Source organism: Chelonoidis abingdonii, chromosome 11 (genome assembly GCF_003597395.2).
Source record: "Chelonoidis abingdonii isolate Lonesome George chromosome 11, CheloAbing_2.0, whole genome shotgun sequence".
Lineage (NCBI taxonomy): Eukaryota > Metazoa > Chordata > Testudines > Testudinidae > Chelonoidis > Chelonoidis abingdonii.
In genome coordinates, this window is record NC_133779.1 from 43,641,279 (window position 1) to 43,653,992 (window position 12,714).

Sequence of the window (12,714 nt, forward strand, 5' to 3'; positions counted from 1 at the left end):
AGGACTATAACAGGGTTTAAAAGAGAACTAGATAAAATCATGGAGGTTAAATCCATTAATGGCTATTAGCCAGGATGGGTAAGGAATGAGGTCCCTAGCCTCTGTTTGTCAGAGGGTGGAGATGGATGGCAGACGAGAGATCACTTGATCATTACCTGTTAGGTTCACTCCCTCTGGGACACCTGGCATTGGCCACTGTCGGCAAACAGGATACTGGGCTGTATGGACCTTTGGTCTGGCCCAGTATGGCCGTTCTTATGTAAGAGCCAGTAAGCTGATACTTACTCTTGTAAAATTTTACTGTCAGTGGTTTGAGGATAGCCAAAATCCATGAGCTCATCAAGCAATTCATAAATTATAACAAAGTTATCTCGAATGCTCTCTTCTTCCAACTCTTTGAAATATTCTGAAAATACCTGAAATGTTAACATTAGAAAACAACACTGAAGTCTCAAATTAAAGTAAATTTAGTTCATATTAGTTCCAACCCTCCATTTCTGAAAATACAAAAAAACCCCAAAAAGGATTTTGGTGAGCTATAGCAGAGAATTAATTTGTTGAACCTTAACATCCAAGTTTCCTGCCTTTCAAGTGTTTCTTTTTTTCAAACTACAAATTAGAACGAGTTTATTTTACCATCATGATTGACCAAGCTTGCAAAGGACTTATTACATACAGAAATGCCATTGAATTGAGTATAACTTTTGACTACCACATCCAATCAATTTGAAAATTTCAGGGAATGTTCTCGGTACCAATGGTCAGAACCCTATTGATTTCAGGGCAAATCAGAAAACCAAAAAAGGAAAATGGGAGACAAATACAGCCCCATCAGCTCTTTAGCACCTCTGCAATTGTCTGTAGTTCAAAGAATCCATTGATGGCACCATTAACACCTTCACACACAAAGGTACTCTTACTCATCTCTGCTTATACTCCCAGTAGAGACACAAGGTGGGTGAGATTTTTTTTAATTGGACCAACTATGGATGTAAATATTGTTTAAAAAGTTAACTGTTTAAATGATTAAAGTTGAACTATTTAAACACAGGCCACTGGGGCTACTCTGGTTGGGTGGCGCAGGGCTGCTGGGGCCGCTCTGGCTGGGGGGTTAACCATTAAGTTGGGTTAACCAGTAAGATTAATGCTTATCGGTTAACCAGTGAACATTTTACATCCCTAAGACCAACTTCTGTTGGTTAGAAGAGCTCTCTTTAAGCTTAAAGGCTTCTGTCTCACCAGCAGTAATTTGTCCAATAAAAGATATTACCTCACTCACCTGGTCTTTCTAATATCCTGGGACCAGCACAGCTACAAAACTGTATACTCCCAATAGCTTAACATGTTGAATGGCTTCTTTCTCTCCATCTCACAAAAAAAATAGTGGTATAAGAAAGGAGAATGGGAGGCATAAGGGGAATGGGGAGAGTGCACACAGCCATTGGAATGTGGAGAGAGCATGGGGGGACTCTGGTATGGGGAAAGGGGAATGTGGCACACAGAACCTTCAGTATGGGGGTGAGGAGACTGAGGGACCCTGCCTCGTATGAAGACAGGGAAGGATAAAGGCAGGCTTACAAAGCCCTTGGATGGGGAGGGGAGATGGTAATGAGTGTTCACACAGAGCCCCCTGCTGTGGGGGAGAAAGGGGGATCCTACTATGGGGAAGAGAGCATAGAACACCTGCAATGGAGGAAAATGAGGGATGTTAAAATGCATGGAGGGAGGAATGGGGCACACAGAACACCTGGGGTGCATGTGTATGGGGGAGGAGAGGGAGATTGGAGGATCCTGGTATGAGGGAGAAGGAGGAATATGGGTGCACAGAGCCCCTGCCACGGGGGGAGAATAGGGGAATGGGTCACATAGAGCCCAGGCCATAGAGGTGAATGGGAGGAATGTGAATGGGGGTGTGCACAGACCTGATGGTATGGGGGGAATCCTGGTATGAGAGGAGAGAGAAGAGGGGCACATCGAGACTCTGGCAGGGAAGAGACAGGCTGGAATTGCAGGGAGCCCCTGAAAAAGAGGGGGATGGGAGGGTGGCACCCAGAGATCTTGTGAGGGGAATGGAGGATTGCAAGGAGCCCCTGGTGTATGCAATATACTCAATCTACAAAAGCTATGAAGTGTGCGACACACACACACCCCTTCAGCAGTACTATTTTAACATTTTTTATGTGGGGATATAACAGTTATTGAAATAAACACTGGGCTTAGCTTCATACCTATGAACTTGAAATCTAAACCAACTCAGTCTCAGCTTCTCTTCTTTCAAGCAGTTCCTTACATTTATACATATCTGTAATCTCTGGCTAAAACACACTGCCCCAGCTCAGAGCGGACTGGGCCCCAAATACCTATTTTTAAAATCTGCCCACCAAGCAGAAGTGCTTTCCTCCAATGTCCATTTAATAGCCACTCCCCCCCTTTTTTTAAACTAGCTGGAGCTTTATACACATGCTACTAACAAAAACACATGAAGACAGTCAGTATTTTATATGGCAAATTAGGGTTGTGGCCCCTGAAAATTAAAACAAACTACAGTGTATGCGGAATATGCCTGCCTATAAATATTCCACCCAGAAAGCATACCTGTCACCCTGGTTAAGGGAAAAAAAACTACTAACCACAGAGGCTGTAATGTACTACACAGCATCCATTAAGCACATCCAAGATCTGCCTTATCCTAGAAGAGTAGTCCCTTCCAGAAGTCACATACTAAGAATATTACTAAAGACAAGGAAACGGTTTTCTTCCCAAATATATGCTTTGGAGCCGTGGCTCTCAACCTTTCCAGACTACTGTACCTCTGTCAGGAGTCATATTTGTCTTGTGTACCCCCAAATTTCACCTCAGTTAAAAACTACTTGCTTACAAAAATCAGACAAAAATAAAAAAATTTACAGAACGCTATTACTGAAAAATGGCCCTCTCTCTCATTTTTACCATATAATTATATATAGCCTTTGCTAGTGCTTTTCATGTGGCTTGTTGTAAAATAAGGCAACTATCTACATGAATTGATGTAATCCCTGGAAGAGCTCTGCATATCCCCAAGGGTACACATACCCCTGGTTGAAAACCAGTGCTTTAGAGAATACCTTGCCTGTCAACCTGAGCACAATACCTGGATCTTTGAGTCTCTCCACCGGCATTTATCTGTATGCTGCACTGAGTTTAAAATTCTTATCCCCAATCTCATGGCCTTACACACAGCTACCTACAGATAACACTTCAGACATTGTCTTGTCTGCTGAACTTTGGCTCCCTACACTCTAGAATACCAAGCCTGTTTGTTTCTTTTTTATTTTCCTGACTCTTAACTGCAGCATAGAATCCCTAGTCCAGCTCATCAAGTCACCATATTACTCAAATACCTCCTAAAAATTTGTTTCTTCCACAATGCCCACAAAGCACACAAAAATTCAGTGAAGTGGCCTCTCCTCTGACTTTCACACTGTATCTCATTTTCTGTCTCTCTCTTATATTGTAAGATTCTGTCAGTATCCCTGTCCTGTACAACACAAAATAAATATTAGTAGCTAACATGGAAAGATCTTAAAATAACCGTATATAAACTAGATATGCCATTTCTACACAGCACTATAAAATTAGAAGATTTCTACCTCTATATAAAAGATATGTTGAGTTATCTGAACAAAGATTACTTGACCAATTTCATACTCACCTGAACCACCTTGTAAAGAAATGAAAACACCAGAGACACACAAGCATTCTTCTTAGAAGTAGCAACAACTGAAAAAGTATGTTTAGGAACTGGTGTTTAAAGTTACCATTTAAAAAAATATGTATCATTAAATACGTTTTCAAAACCCTTTTACTAAGTTATTACAGCTGGCCCAAACATTAAGGAAGCAGCAGCAACATTCCTCTTTCCAGAGTCATTCAATACTGAGAATCCTTGGGTTTGTTTTGTCATTTCTGATTGTTTTAACTATTGGGAGGTGTGATGTTATTGACAAACTGAGACTGTATAGATCATTGTTGCAACCAGGGTCCTATGGTTGCACCAGGTCTTCTACAGAGGAGGCCAAGTGGGTTGTCTATGGGAAGGCTGTAGTTTGCTGGTTATGATTATGCTGTATGCGTGTATCATTTTTGTATTCGAAGTTATGACTATTGGCTATGTACTTGTTTGATTCTAAGTAGCCTCAGTGAAGCATTCTTGAGAAAGGACTATTCTCACTAAGTGCCCAATAAAGAAACACTTAACTACAATGGACTTTGAGAGATGCTGATCCATATCTGAGCTGTCCTGGGAATGTTCAAACTAACACATAAACAATGACATTGAACTGCAAAAAGCTGAATCGTTCATGGACATGTGACTTGCCCAGGTGACTGCAAACTCCATCTTGTTGAGGGGATTTTACACAGAAGAAAGGGGTTTCCATCCACAAGAGAAAGACTATATAAGACCCTGGAAACCCCTCCATTTTGTCTTCAGCTGGCTCAAGGGATAGCCTCTCCCCCCAAAAAGAGATGCCTGAAAGAAACTGGAACAAATGACAGTAACTACAGGGGTGAGAGTGATTGCTGGACCCAGACTAGGAAGGAGTCTAGTCTGTCAAAGCAGTTTATTGGAACATCTCTAAGGGTGCGATTTACCTGCATTTAGTTTCCTACTATATTAGGTTTAGACTTGCATGTTTTGATTATTTTACTTGCTAATTTACTTTGTTCTGTCTGTTATTACTTGGAACCACTTAAATCCTACTTTTTATATTTAATAAAATCACTTTTTATTAATTAACCCAGAGCAAATAATTAATTCTGGGGGAGCAAACAGCTGTGCCTCTCTATCAGTGTTATAAAAGGCAAACAATTTATGAGTTTACCCTGTATAAGCTTTATACAGAGTAAAATGGATTTATTTGGGGTTTGTATTCCATTGGGAACTGGGTTTCTGGGTGCTAGAGACAGGAGCACTTCTTAAGCTGTTTTCAGTTAAGCCTCCAGCTTTTGGGAGACGTGGTTCAGACGTGAGTCTGTGTTTGCAGCAGGCTAGTGTGTCTGGCTCAACAAGACAGGGCACTGAAGTTCCAAGCTGCCAGGGAAAACAGGCTCAGAGGTAGTCTCAAGGGAGTTTCTGTGACCGAACCTGTCATGGCAGGTAAAGACCAAAAATAAAGATTCAGGAAATGCTTATATTAAATTGCCACTTAAATACGCTCATGCACATTAGCAGCACAGGGTCTGACATGAAAACAATAACTCCTTTTTTATTTATACACTTTTCTTTTTGCGTCTTTGTAAATCTCAAATCAGTAAAATCATTCTTGTGAGCTTATATTACTTATTGCCCTATGTTTTCATGTCACTTCCATTCTAGGGATGTAAAAGTTCAACTGGTTAACTGATAAGCTTGATGCTCATCAGTTTTTATTAATGATTAAACTCTGCTAGGCTCCTGGTGGCTGGCCCCACACTCAGGGTCCTGGGTGCCAGGACCCCAGTCTTGTGGGGATCCTAGCCATGGAGCCGGCTGCGGTGGGGTCCCCATGTAAAACATGGGGGTGCTGAAGCACCCCCTGCACCACCAGTTTCCCGGTTAAATGTTTAACCATGTAACTGATAGAATTTAAATCAGTTACATGGTTACTGTTTTTACATGTTAGTTACATCCCTATTCCATTCAAGCCCAAATTATGAAAAATCCACCAACGTTTCACTATATTAACAGGTTTACACTTTAAAGCAGTTGTCACCAACCGGTCGATCCTAGAGGATCTCCCAGTTGATCGTGCTCTCCGGTGGTGTAGTGGGGCTGCCACTAAGGCAGGCTCCCTGCCTGCCCTGACCCCATGCTGCTCCTGGAAGTGGCCAGTGCAGCCCCACAGGCAAGGGTCTCCCTCTCAATTTTGCTCCTGCCTCCAAGCACCGTCCCTGCAGCTCCCATTGGCTGGGAACGGGGACCTGTGGCCAATGGGAGTTGCAGGGGCAGTGTTTGCAGAGCGGGGAAGCACACAGAACCATATGCCCCCACCACCCCCACAGGGGTGCACGAGGGTGTGTTCCGGGAATGGCATGGGGCCAGGGTAGACAGGGAGCCTGACTTAGCAGCAGCCACCAACCAGGAGCTGCTGGAGGTAAGGGCTGCCCAGCGGGAGGCTGCACACCAACCCCCAGCCCTGAGTCCCCTCCCGGAGCTAGCACCCCAACACAGTGCCCCAGCCTGAAGCCCCCTCCTGCCCCCAAACTCCTTCCCAGAGCCTGCACCCCCTCCTGCCCCTCGCAATCCCCTGCCCCAGGCTAAGCCCAGAGCCCCCTCCCACACTAGAATCCCCTCGGCTCCAGCCCAGAGTCCACACCCCATCACAAACCCCAACCCCCTACCCCAGCCCAGTGAAAGTGGGGAAGTGGGGAGAGCGAGTGACGGGGGGGGGGGGGATGGCGTGAGTGGGGCAGGGCTTTGGGGAAGGGGTGAGGTAGATCCTGGGTTGCCCTTAAATTCAAAAAGTGATTTTGGGTATTAAAAGATTGGAGACCACTGCTTTAAAGGATACGATATAAATTATTGTGTTTAATCCACATAAAACGAACTCCTCCATGAGCTAGAATGGGAGAAAGCATTCCCTCTTCTTCCTTTTCCATAAGAATTGGCATGAAATGCTCCACCTCAGACATATCCACATCTCCGCGGTAATTCCGGCAGATGAGGACCTGCAATATACATGCAAAGAAATCTGAATAGGTTTTAAAAAAAAATGCTCAAGTTTCCATCTGAAAACAACACCTATGATCCCTGGGAAGTACTTTTAAGGTACATTAAAAGATACAAGACAAATTTCAACATAAAATGTAAGTAAAATTCTACTTTAACAGTTCAGCACTTTACACTTATGCAGTGGAATCCCAAAGTGCTTAACTAACTGAACTACAACCTGTACATGGGACTCTTTCGTTAACAACTCAAATACAGCTTTTAGAATGACAGCAGCTGTTAAATAGCACATACCAACATTAGAGACAGAAAATATATTGCTTATAGAACAAAATCAGAGAAGGAATTTGGATATGCAGAATGTAATTACTCCAAAATGGAATATGGTCAAGAAACCAGGGTTAGCATGCTAACATTTGTTAAAGTGTCTTGGTATCTTTTAATGCCATAAGCAGTTGATATCTTCATTTCACTTACCCAAAAATCAGACCCTTCAACAGCTGAGTGCTCCCTTAAATTACATGAGCTCTCATTCACTAAAGACTAGGAGAAAAGTGTCCAGAAGGGGGAAAGTGGAGGAGGAAGAGAGCGCTCTACTAAAATCAGCATTTCCTGCAATATTGCAGCTGGACGGTCACTGGTCATCCATCCAAGCACCGACAAGGTTTAGCCCAGTTTAACCCAAGGCAGCATTACCGGCCCGATGTAACCACAACCTGAGGCCCCACGGCAGGCTGGAGGAGATTGGGGGAAGGGGGGGAATCCTCAGCCTAAGGCCCCAGGACAGACAGCGGGGCACACAGAGCAGGCTAGCGAGGGATTATTACCGCGGGCAGCTCTGAGGTGAGGAAAGAGGGGAAGGCTGGGGAGAGATCAGCGAGATCCCCTCCTGCCCCAGAACCGTTCGGGGCCCTCTATTCTACTCCCATGTTTCCTTCGACTATGAGGAAGCTGAGCCCACTCCCAGACGGGGGCCGCTCCACAGGCTCAGGCCGGGCTCCCCGAAGCCACGCGCCCGACGCCTCTCTCAGGAGGGGTTACCTCGGTTTAGCCCAAGGCCCCCTCCCTCGGCCTCCTCACCTTGCCCTTCAGATCCAGCACGTACACGGCACTGGCAGACATCGCGCCCCCAGGTGCTCGGCGCCTTCCCGCACAGCGCTCCCGGAACCCGGGCCAGATCTCACTTCCGGCCGGAAACGCAGCAGCGTCTGCTTCCGCTCCCAACCCTCCGTTCCCGCCACCGCCGGCTGGGAAAGCTGCACAGCTGGGGTCCGGCTCGCAGTCACTGCGTGGGCGGAAGGATATGGCGGAGCAGGGGCACGGCGGCCCAACGACAGCGCTGTGAAGCTGACTCCAGAAAGGCCGGAAGCGCTTGTCTGAGCCCTTCTAATAGAAACATTCCGAGCAGCGGAAGCGACCGAGGGGTCAGACTCATCCGAGCCCGTCTGGCCCTCGCCTTTCTCTCTAGTCTGTAGTTCCGGTAACCACAGAGAGGAAAGTGAGTAATGGTGGAACGAGCATCAGCCTGACCGGAACCATAGAGAGCTGATGGCAGAGACTCGCCGGACAGCGCTCTGGTGGGCGGGGCCTCGCCCCAGGAACAGGCTCTTGTCTCGCTGCTTGACTGCAGGGACGCAGCGCCCCCGGCCTGGACCTGCACTTCCCCTACTGTGGCATAAGCCGTTTTAGGGGAGGAAGCAGGTGTTCTTATCACCTCACGTGTTTGAGTGGCAGACACCGGCCCACAGATGAACCTAGGTCAACTCTGCTTTTGTTCACCACTGTTCCCCAGAGTGCTCTTACCTACTTTTTCTTTTTACCCTCTCTAACCTTCACCCTTTTATCCTGTCTGTATCATGTAGTGAATTCTCCTTTCTTTGACAGGGTTACTGGCCTAGTTAATGTGAGGAAGCAGTAGATATGGTATTTCTTGATTTTAGCAAGATTTTTGCCACCGTCTCACATGACATTGCCATAAGCAAACTAGGGAAATGCTCTTTAGATTAAATTACTATAAGGTGAGTGTATAACAAGTTGAAAGACCATACTCAAAGCATATTAGGTTCACTCCCCCTGGGGCGTCTGGCATTGGCCAGTGCCAGTAGACAGGAGTCTGGGCTAGATGGACCTTTGGTTTGACCTAGTATGGCCCTTCTTATGTTCTAACTCCCAAGATTAATATTAATTGAGCAATATTTTAATTGTTTTCATATTTTAGCCAAGAATGGCACTTAGTGTTCATCCAAAAGAATGAGGGACTAAAGAACTGTAAATATAAATCAGTTCAGCAGGGTAAGGCTGATAACTACCACTGTACCATCTAGGTGTCATCATTCCCCCTTGCATATGTAATCCAGGCACAGAAAAAAAGGTTGTAAATAAGCATTTCTCATTTGTAGTTCTAGGTCTGTAGTTATTTTGAAGAACTACAAGCAGTTTAAGAAGGGTTTTAGGATGCAACAAGGAAATATTTAAGAATAATTCTAGATGTAGACAAACAACAATCCCTTGAATTCATAAATGAAGTTTATTATGTAGGACACTGTCAAAGTTCTCCTTTCAAAGGAAAAAAGAGAAGAGGTATCTACCAAATAATATTAGAACAATGCACTAGATAAATTTCTCCAATAAGCATGAACTATCTTTAGCCCTGATCCTGCAGAGAGCTCTGCAAAGGATCCATATCCTTGCACCTGAGTGGAGGCTCAGGGCCTTTACTAGTAGTTCAAGAAGATGGCTGTGCTGCGAACACAGTTTTAAATGAACAATGAAAAAGTGCCAGAATGCACATGTTTATATAACATTAATGAAATATCCAACTTGGAGAGCAGAGATTTGCGCAGTCATTTCCTTTGAATAAAAAGTCTACTTAGAATCCAAAACTGTGGAAGAGAAGACATTCACTTAGTCCAGCTAACTTTGGGAATGTCATAATGTTCAGTCAGAGCATCCAAGTGTCTGTTGAAATCCTAGGAGGGGAAAAAAAAAAGTATTTTAAGATGTATATTACTGACATACCTGACCTTGCCATTTCCTCCATGTTTATACTTGGCAATTCCAGATCAAACCATTAGCACAACTGGTATAGTATACTGTCTGCCACTACCAAATAAGAACATAAGAGCAGCCATACTGGGTCAGACCAATGGTCCATCTAGCCCAGTATTCTGTCTTCCAACAGTGGCCAGTGCCAAGTGCTTTAGAGGGAATGAACAGATGCTTCAGAGAAAGGGGCAAGAAACCCCACAATGGACAGTTATGGAACAGAATGCCCAGAAAGACAGTTTCTACCTAATTTCCCATCAAGTGGTTGGCTTTTGACCTTGTATCATTTAAGAAATCCTTATAGGTCGCTAATCCTTTATTGATCCTGGTAAAAACCCTTGACTTCAGTAAGTTGTGGTTGTGAGCTACACAGATTAATTTTCTTTTATCAGTTGTAAATCTGTTGCCTTTCAATTTCATTCACTATTCCCCTTCTCCTGTATTTAAAGAGATTGCATAGAAATAACACATTTATCTTTCTATACCACCTATTTTATATACCTCACTAATATCCTTGTCTTCTCTCCAAAACAATGACAGTCCTAATCCTCCATTTTTCTCTTCATATACAAGTCTCTTTATGCTTCTACTTCTGCTGCTTGTCTCTAGAGCAGAAGTGGGAAAACTACAGCCCACGTCCAGCCTGCAAAATCTTTTAATCTGGCCCTTGAGCTCCATTGCCCCACTCCAGCCGGGGACCAGAGGCTTGCCCTGCTCTGCTCACACAGCGCTCCCACGTGTTCGAGACCTGTCTGACAGGTGTGAGGGCACGCATGTTACTCTGGCTGCACAACCCAAACGCGCCTCATGCGCCGTCAGAGCCTAGAACATGCAAGCCCATGTGCCTGCTTCTTGTTGGCTTAGGTGAGTGCTCAGTGGTGATTTCCAAAGCTGCGGGCTGTTGGGACCTATGTGGGAGGAGATTTCTGAGAGCAGGAGGCTAGTGAATCTCAATGAGTTCCAATGACTGGAAGCTGATGCCTGACAAATTCAGGCAAGAGAGAAAGGGCATGGAAAGGAGGTAAATTTGGTTTAATTATCAGAATACATTGTTATGATGGTATATTTATAATAGTAAGATTTTGTTTATTTCCACTAAAATGTATCTGTATTAAATAAAGTTTATTTGAATATCTCTGAATTGTTAATTTTGTGAGCATTCATGGCCCACCATATAATTTCCATACCCAGATGTGGCCCTCAGGCCAAAAAGTTTGCCCACCCCTGCTCTAGAGCCTTCTCTACATCTGCTACGTATTTTGAGATAGGATGACAGGGTGACAAGAATGGAACACAGTATTTCAGGTGAAGATGTGCCACTAGTTTCTATATTTTCAATCCTTCACTTTATACCAATCCAGATTACTTTTCCCCTTACTTAATAGTTAATTTAGAACCCAGCAATGGGTACCATATGCATTACACCTTGCATTTGTCAGTATTGAATTCCATAGCCCATTGTACTGCCCATTCACCTAGTTTATTAGGTCCTTATGAAATTCTTCAGTCTTCTCTAGATTTGAAGAACCTAAAACACCGTATCATCTTCAAGTTTTAACATCTCACTGTGGTCCCAAGCTAGGGGTTCTGTTTACTACGCAGGCTGCTGTATTTAAGTTTCTGGATCAATGTAATGTGCAGGCCTGTAGAGAGGACACTGCAGTAGTCAAATCTTCAGGAAACTAAATAAAGTCCATATCTGAAAATAACAGTAGTAGTCTTCAGGCCAAAGATGGAGGAGCTGCCACAGCCAGGGAGAGGCACTTCTCCCCCAGCCCAGCCCTGCTTCAACAAGAGAGGGCTAGGGGAAGTCCTCTGTCCCCACCACAGCCCCAGGGCAGCCTGCACCCCAAACTCATCATCCCTGGCCCCACCCCAGCGCCTTCACCCAGTCCCCTCCCACACTCTGAATCCCTTGGCCCCACCCCTGCCACACACCACCTCCATATTGGTGCACATAACAAAATTAATTCCACACATGAATGTAAAAAATCAGAGGAAACACTGCTTACCTCAACTCTTTGTTTATGTGTTTTGGAGGCTTTCTTCAGTATTCTTTCCATTTGCTAAAAATTGAACATAGATGCACAATGCTGTGATACTTCATGTTTTGCATGTGTGAACATAACACATTGAGTCTGCATTTCACAACTTAGATTTGACCTTTGCTTTGAGGCAAGCTACAAAAATACACTTAAGTAAGTTTAAAGTAAAAGCAAGTTGCACTTCGGCCAAACACACCTCAGCCATTACTCTACCACCCCTGCCAAACCCCCAGCACTGCTCAGAAGGAGCTGGCCCCATACCCTTTTCTCTTGCATCTTCTCATAGGCAAGCTGTGCAGGGGTCCGCTTGTCCAGAGCCCGCTTCTTCTCCTCCTCTTGCTTCTTACTGCTCACGATCTGCTCCAGGACTTTGCTTTTGTCCTTAGCCGCCTTCTTCTTCTTCCTGGAGCAAAACAGACCAGGCAGCTTCAGAGGAAAGGCCAAGGAACCCCCTCCCCCGAGGCCGAGAGCCCCACTGACAAAGCCGGGCAGCTCACCGCTTCCCAAGCGCCGGGGCCGCACCGCCCCCCTTTAGTCGCAGCGGTGCGCGCTGGACACTCTCATATTCCGCCATTCCGCGCCGGGGCCTAGGCCAGGCGCGCAAGCGCTTCCGGGTTACACACAACGGAACTGGGGCGGATGGGCGGGGCTTCCTGACACAGGGCGGGGCAACACCCATGGGGGGGACGTAGGTCGCCTGCTCGGGAGTCGCACGGTGCCCAGCCCTGGCTCCTCCCTCGCTGAAGCGGCTGGCGCTGACCCCCCCGGGCGCCGGGCAGCGCTTGGGATCAGAAGGCCGAGCCGGGCGTGAGGCCTCTTGTTTTGCTGTCAGCAGCCACCGCCCCGGGGCAGGGACGGGGCCTCCCCGGGATGACACAGGACTGTTGTGCAGTGGGCACCGTGACCGCCACAACAACTCCTCGCCCTGGGAACAAC

At 45.6% G+C, this 12,714-nt stretch overlaps 2 protein-coding genes across 2 annotated transcripts in view; both read right to left on the minus strand.

Moving 5' to 3' along the window:
- AP1M1 (adaptor related protein complex 1 subunit mu 1) overlaps nt 1–8,490 on the minus strand; it is a 25,826-nt gene extending 17,336 nt beyond the window's left edge. The window contains exons 1-4 of the mRNA XM_032777533.2: nt 7,769–8,490; nt 6,531–6,687; nt 3,692–3,759; nt 286–416 (exon numbers count right to left, since the gene is read on the minus strand). Of these exons, the coding sequence (XP_032633424.1) occupies nt 286–416; nt 3,692–3,759; nt 6,531–6,687; nt 7,769–7,810 (398 nt within the window). The 5' untranslated portion in view covers nt 7,811–8,490. The remainder of the gene's footprint in view (nt 1–285; nt 417–3,691; nt 3,760–6,530; nt 6,688–7,768) is intronic.
- A 706-nt stretch (nt 8,491–9,196) lies between these two features.
- FAM32A (family with sequence similarity 32 member A) lies at nt 9,197–12,403 on the minus strand. Its single transcript, XM_032777534.2, has 4 exons — nt 12,276–12,403; nt 12,040–12,181; nt 11,746–11,799; nt 9,197–9,657 (listed from the first exon to the last, which is right to left on the minus strand). Exons 1-4 carry the CDS (start codon nt 12,350–12,352, stop codon nt 9,589–9,591), a joined length of 342 nt encoding a protein of 113 aa, XP_032633425.1. The 5' UTR covers nt 12,353–12,403; the 3' UTR covers nt 9,197–9,588.
- Nucleotides 12,404–12,714: the final 311 nt, after the last annotated feature.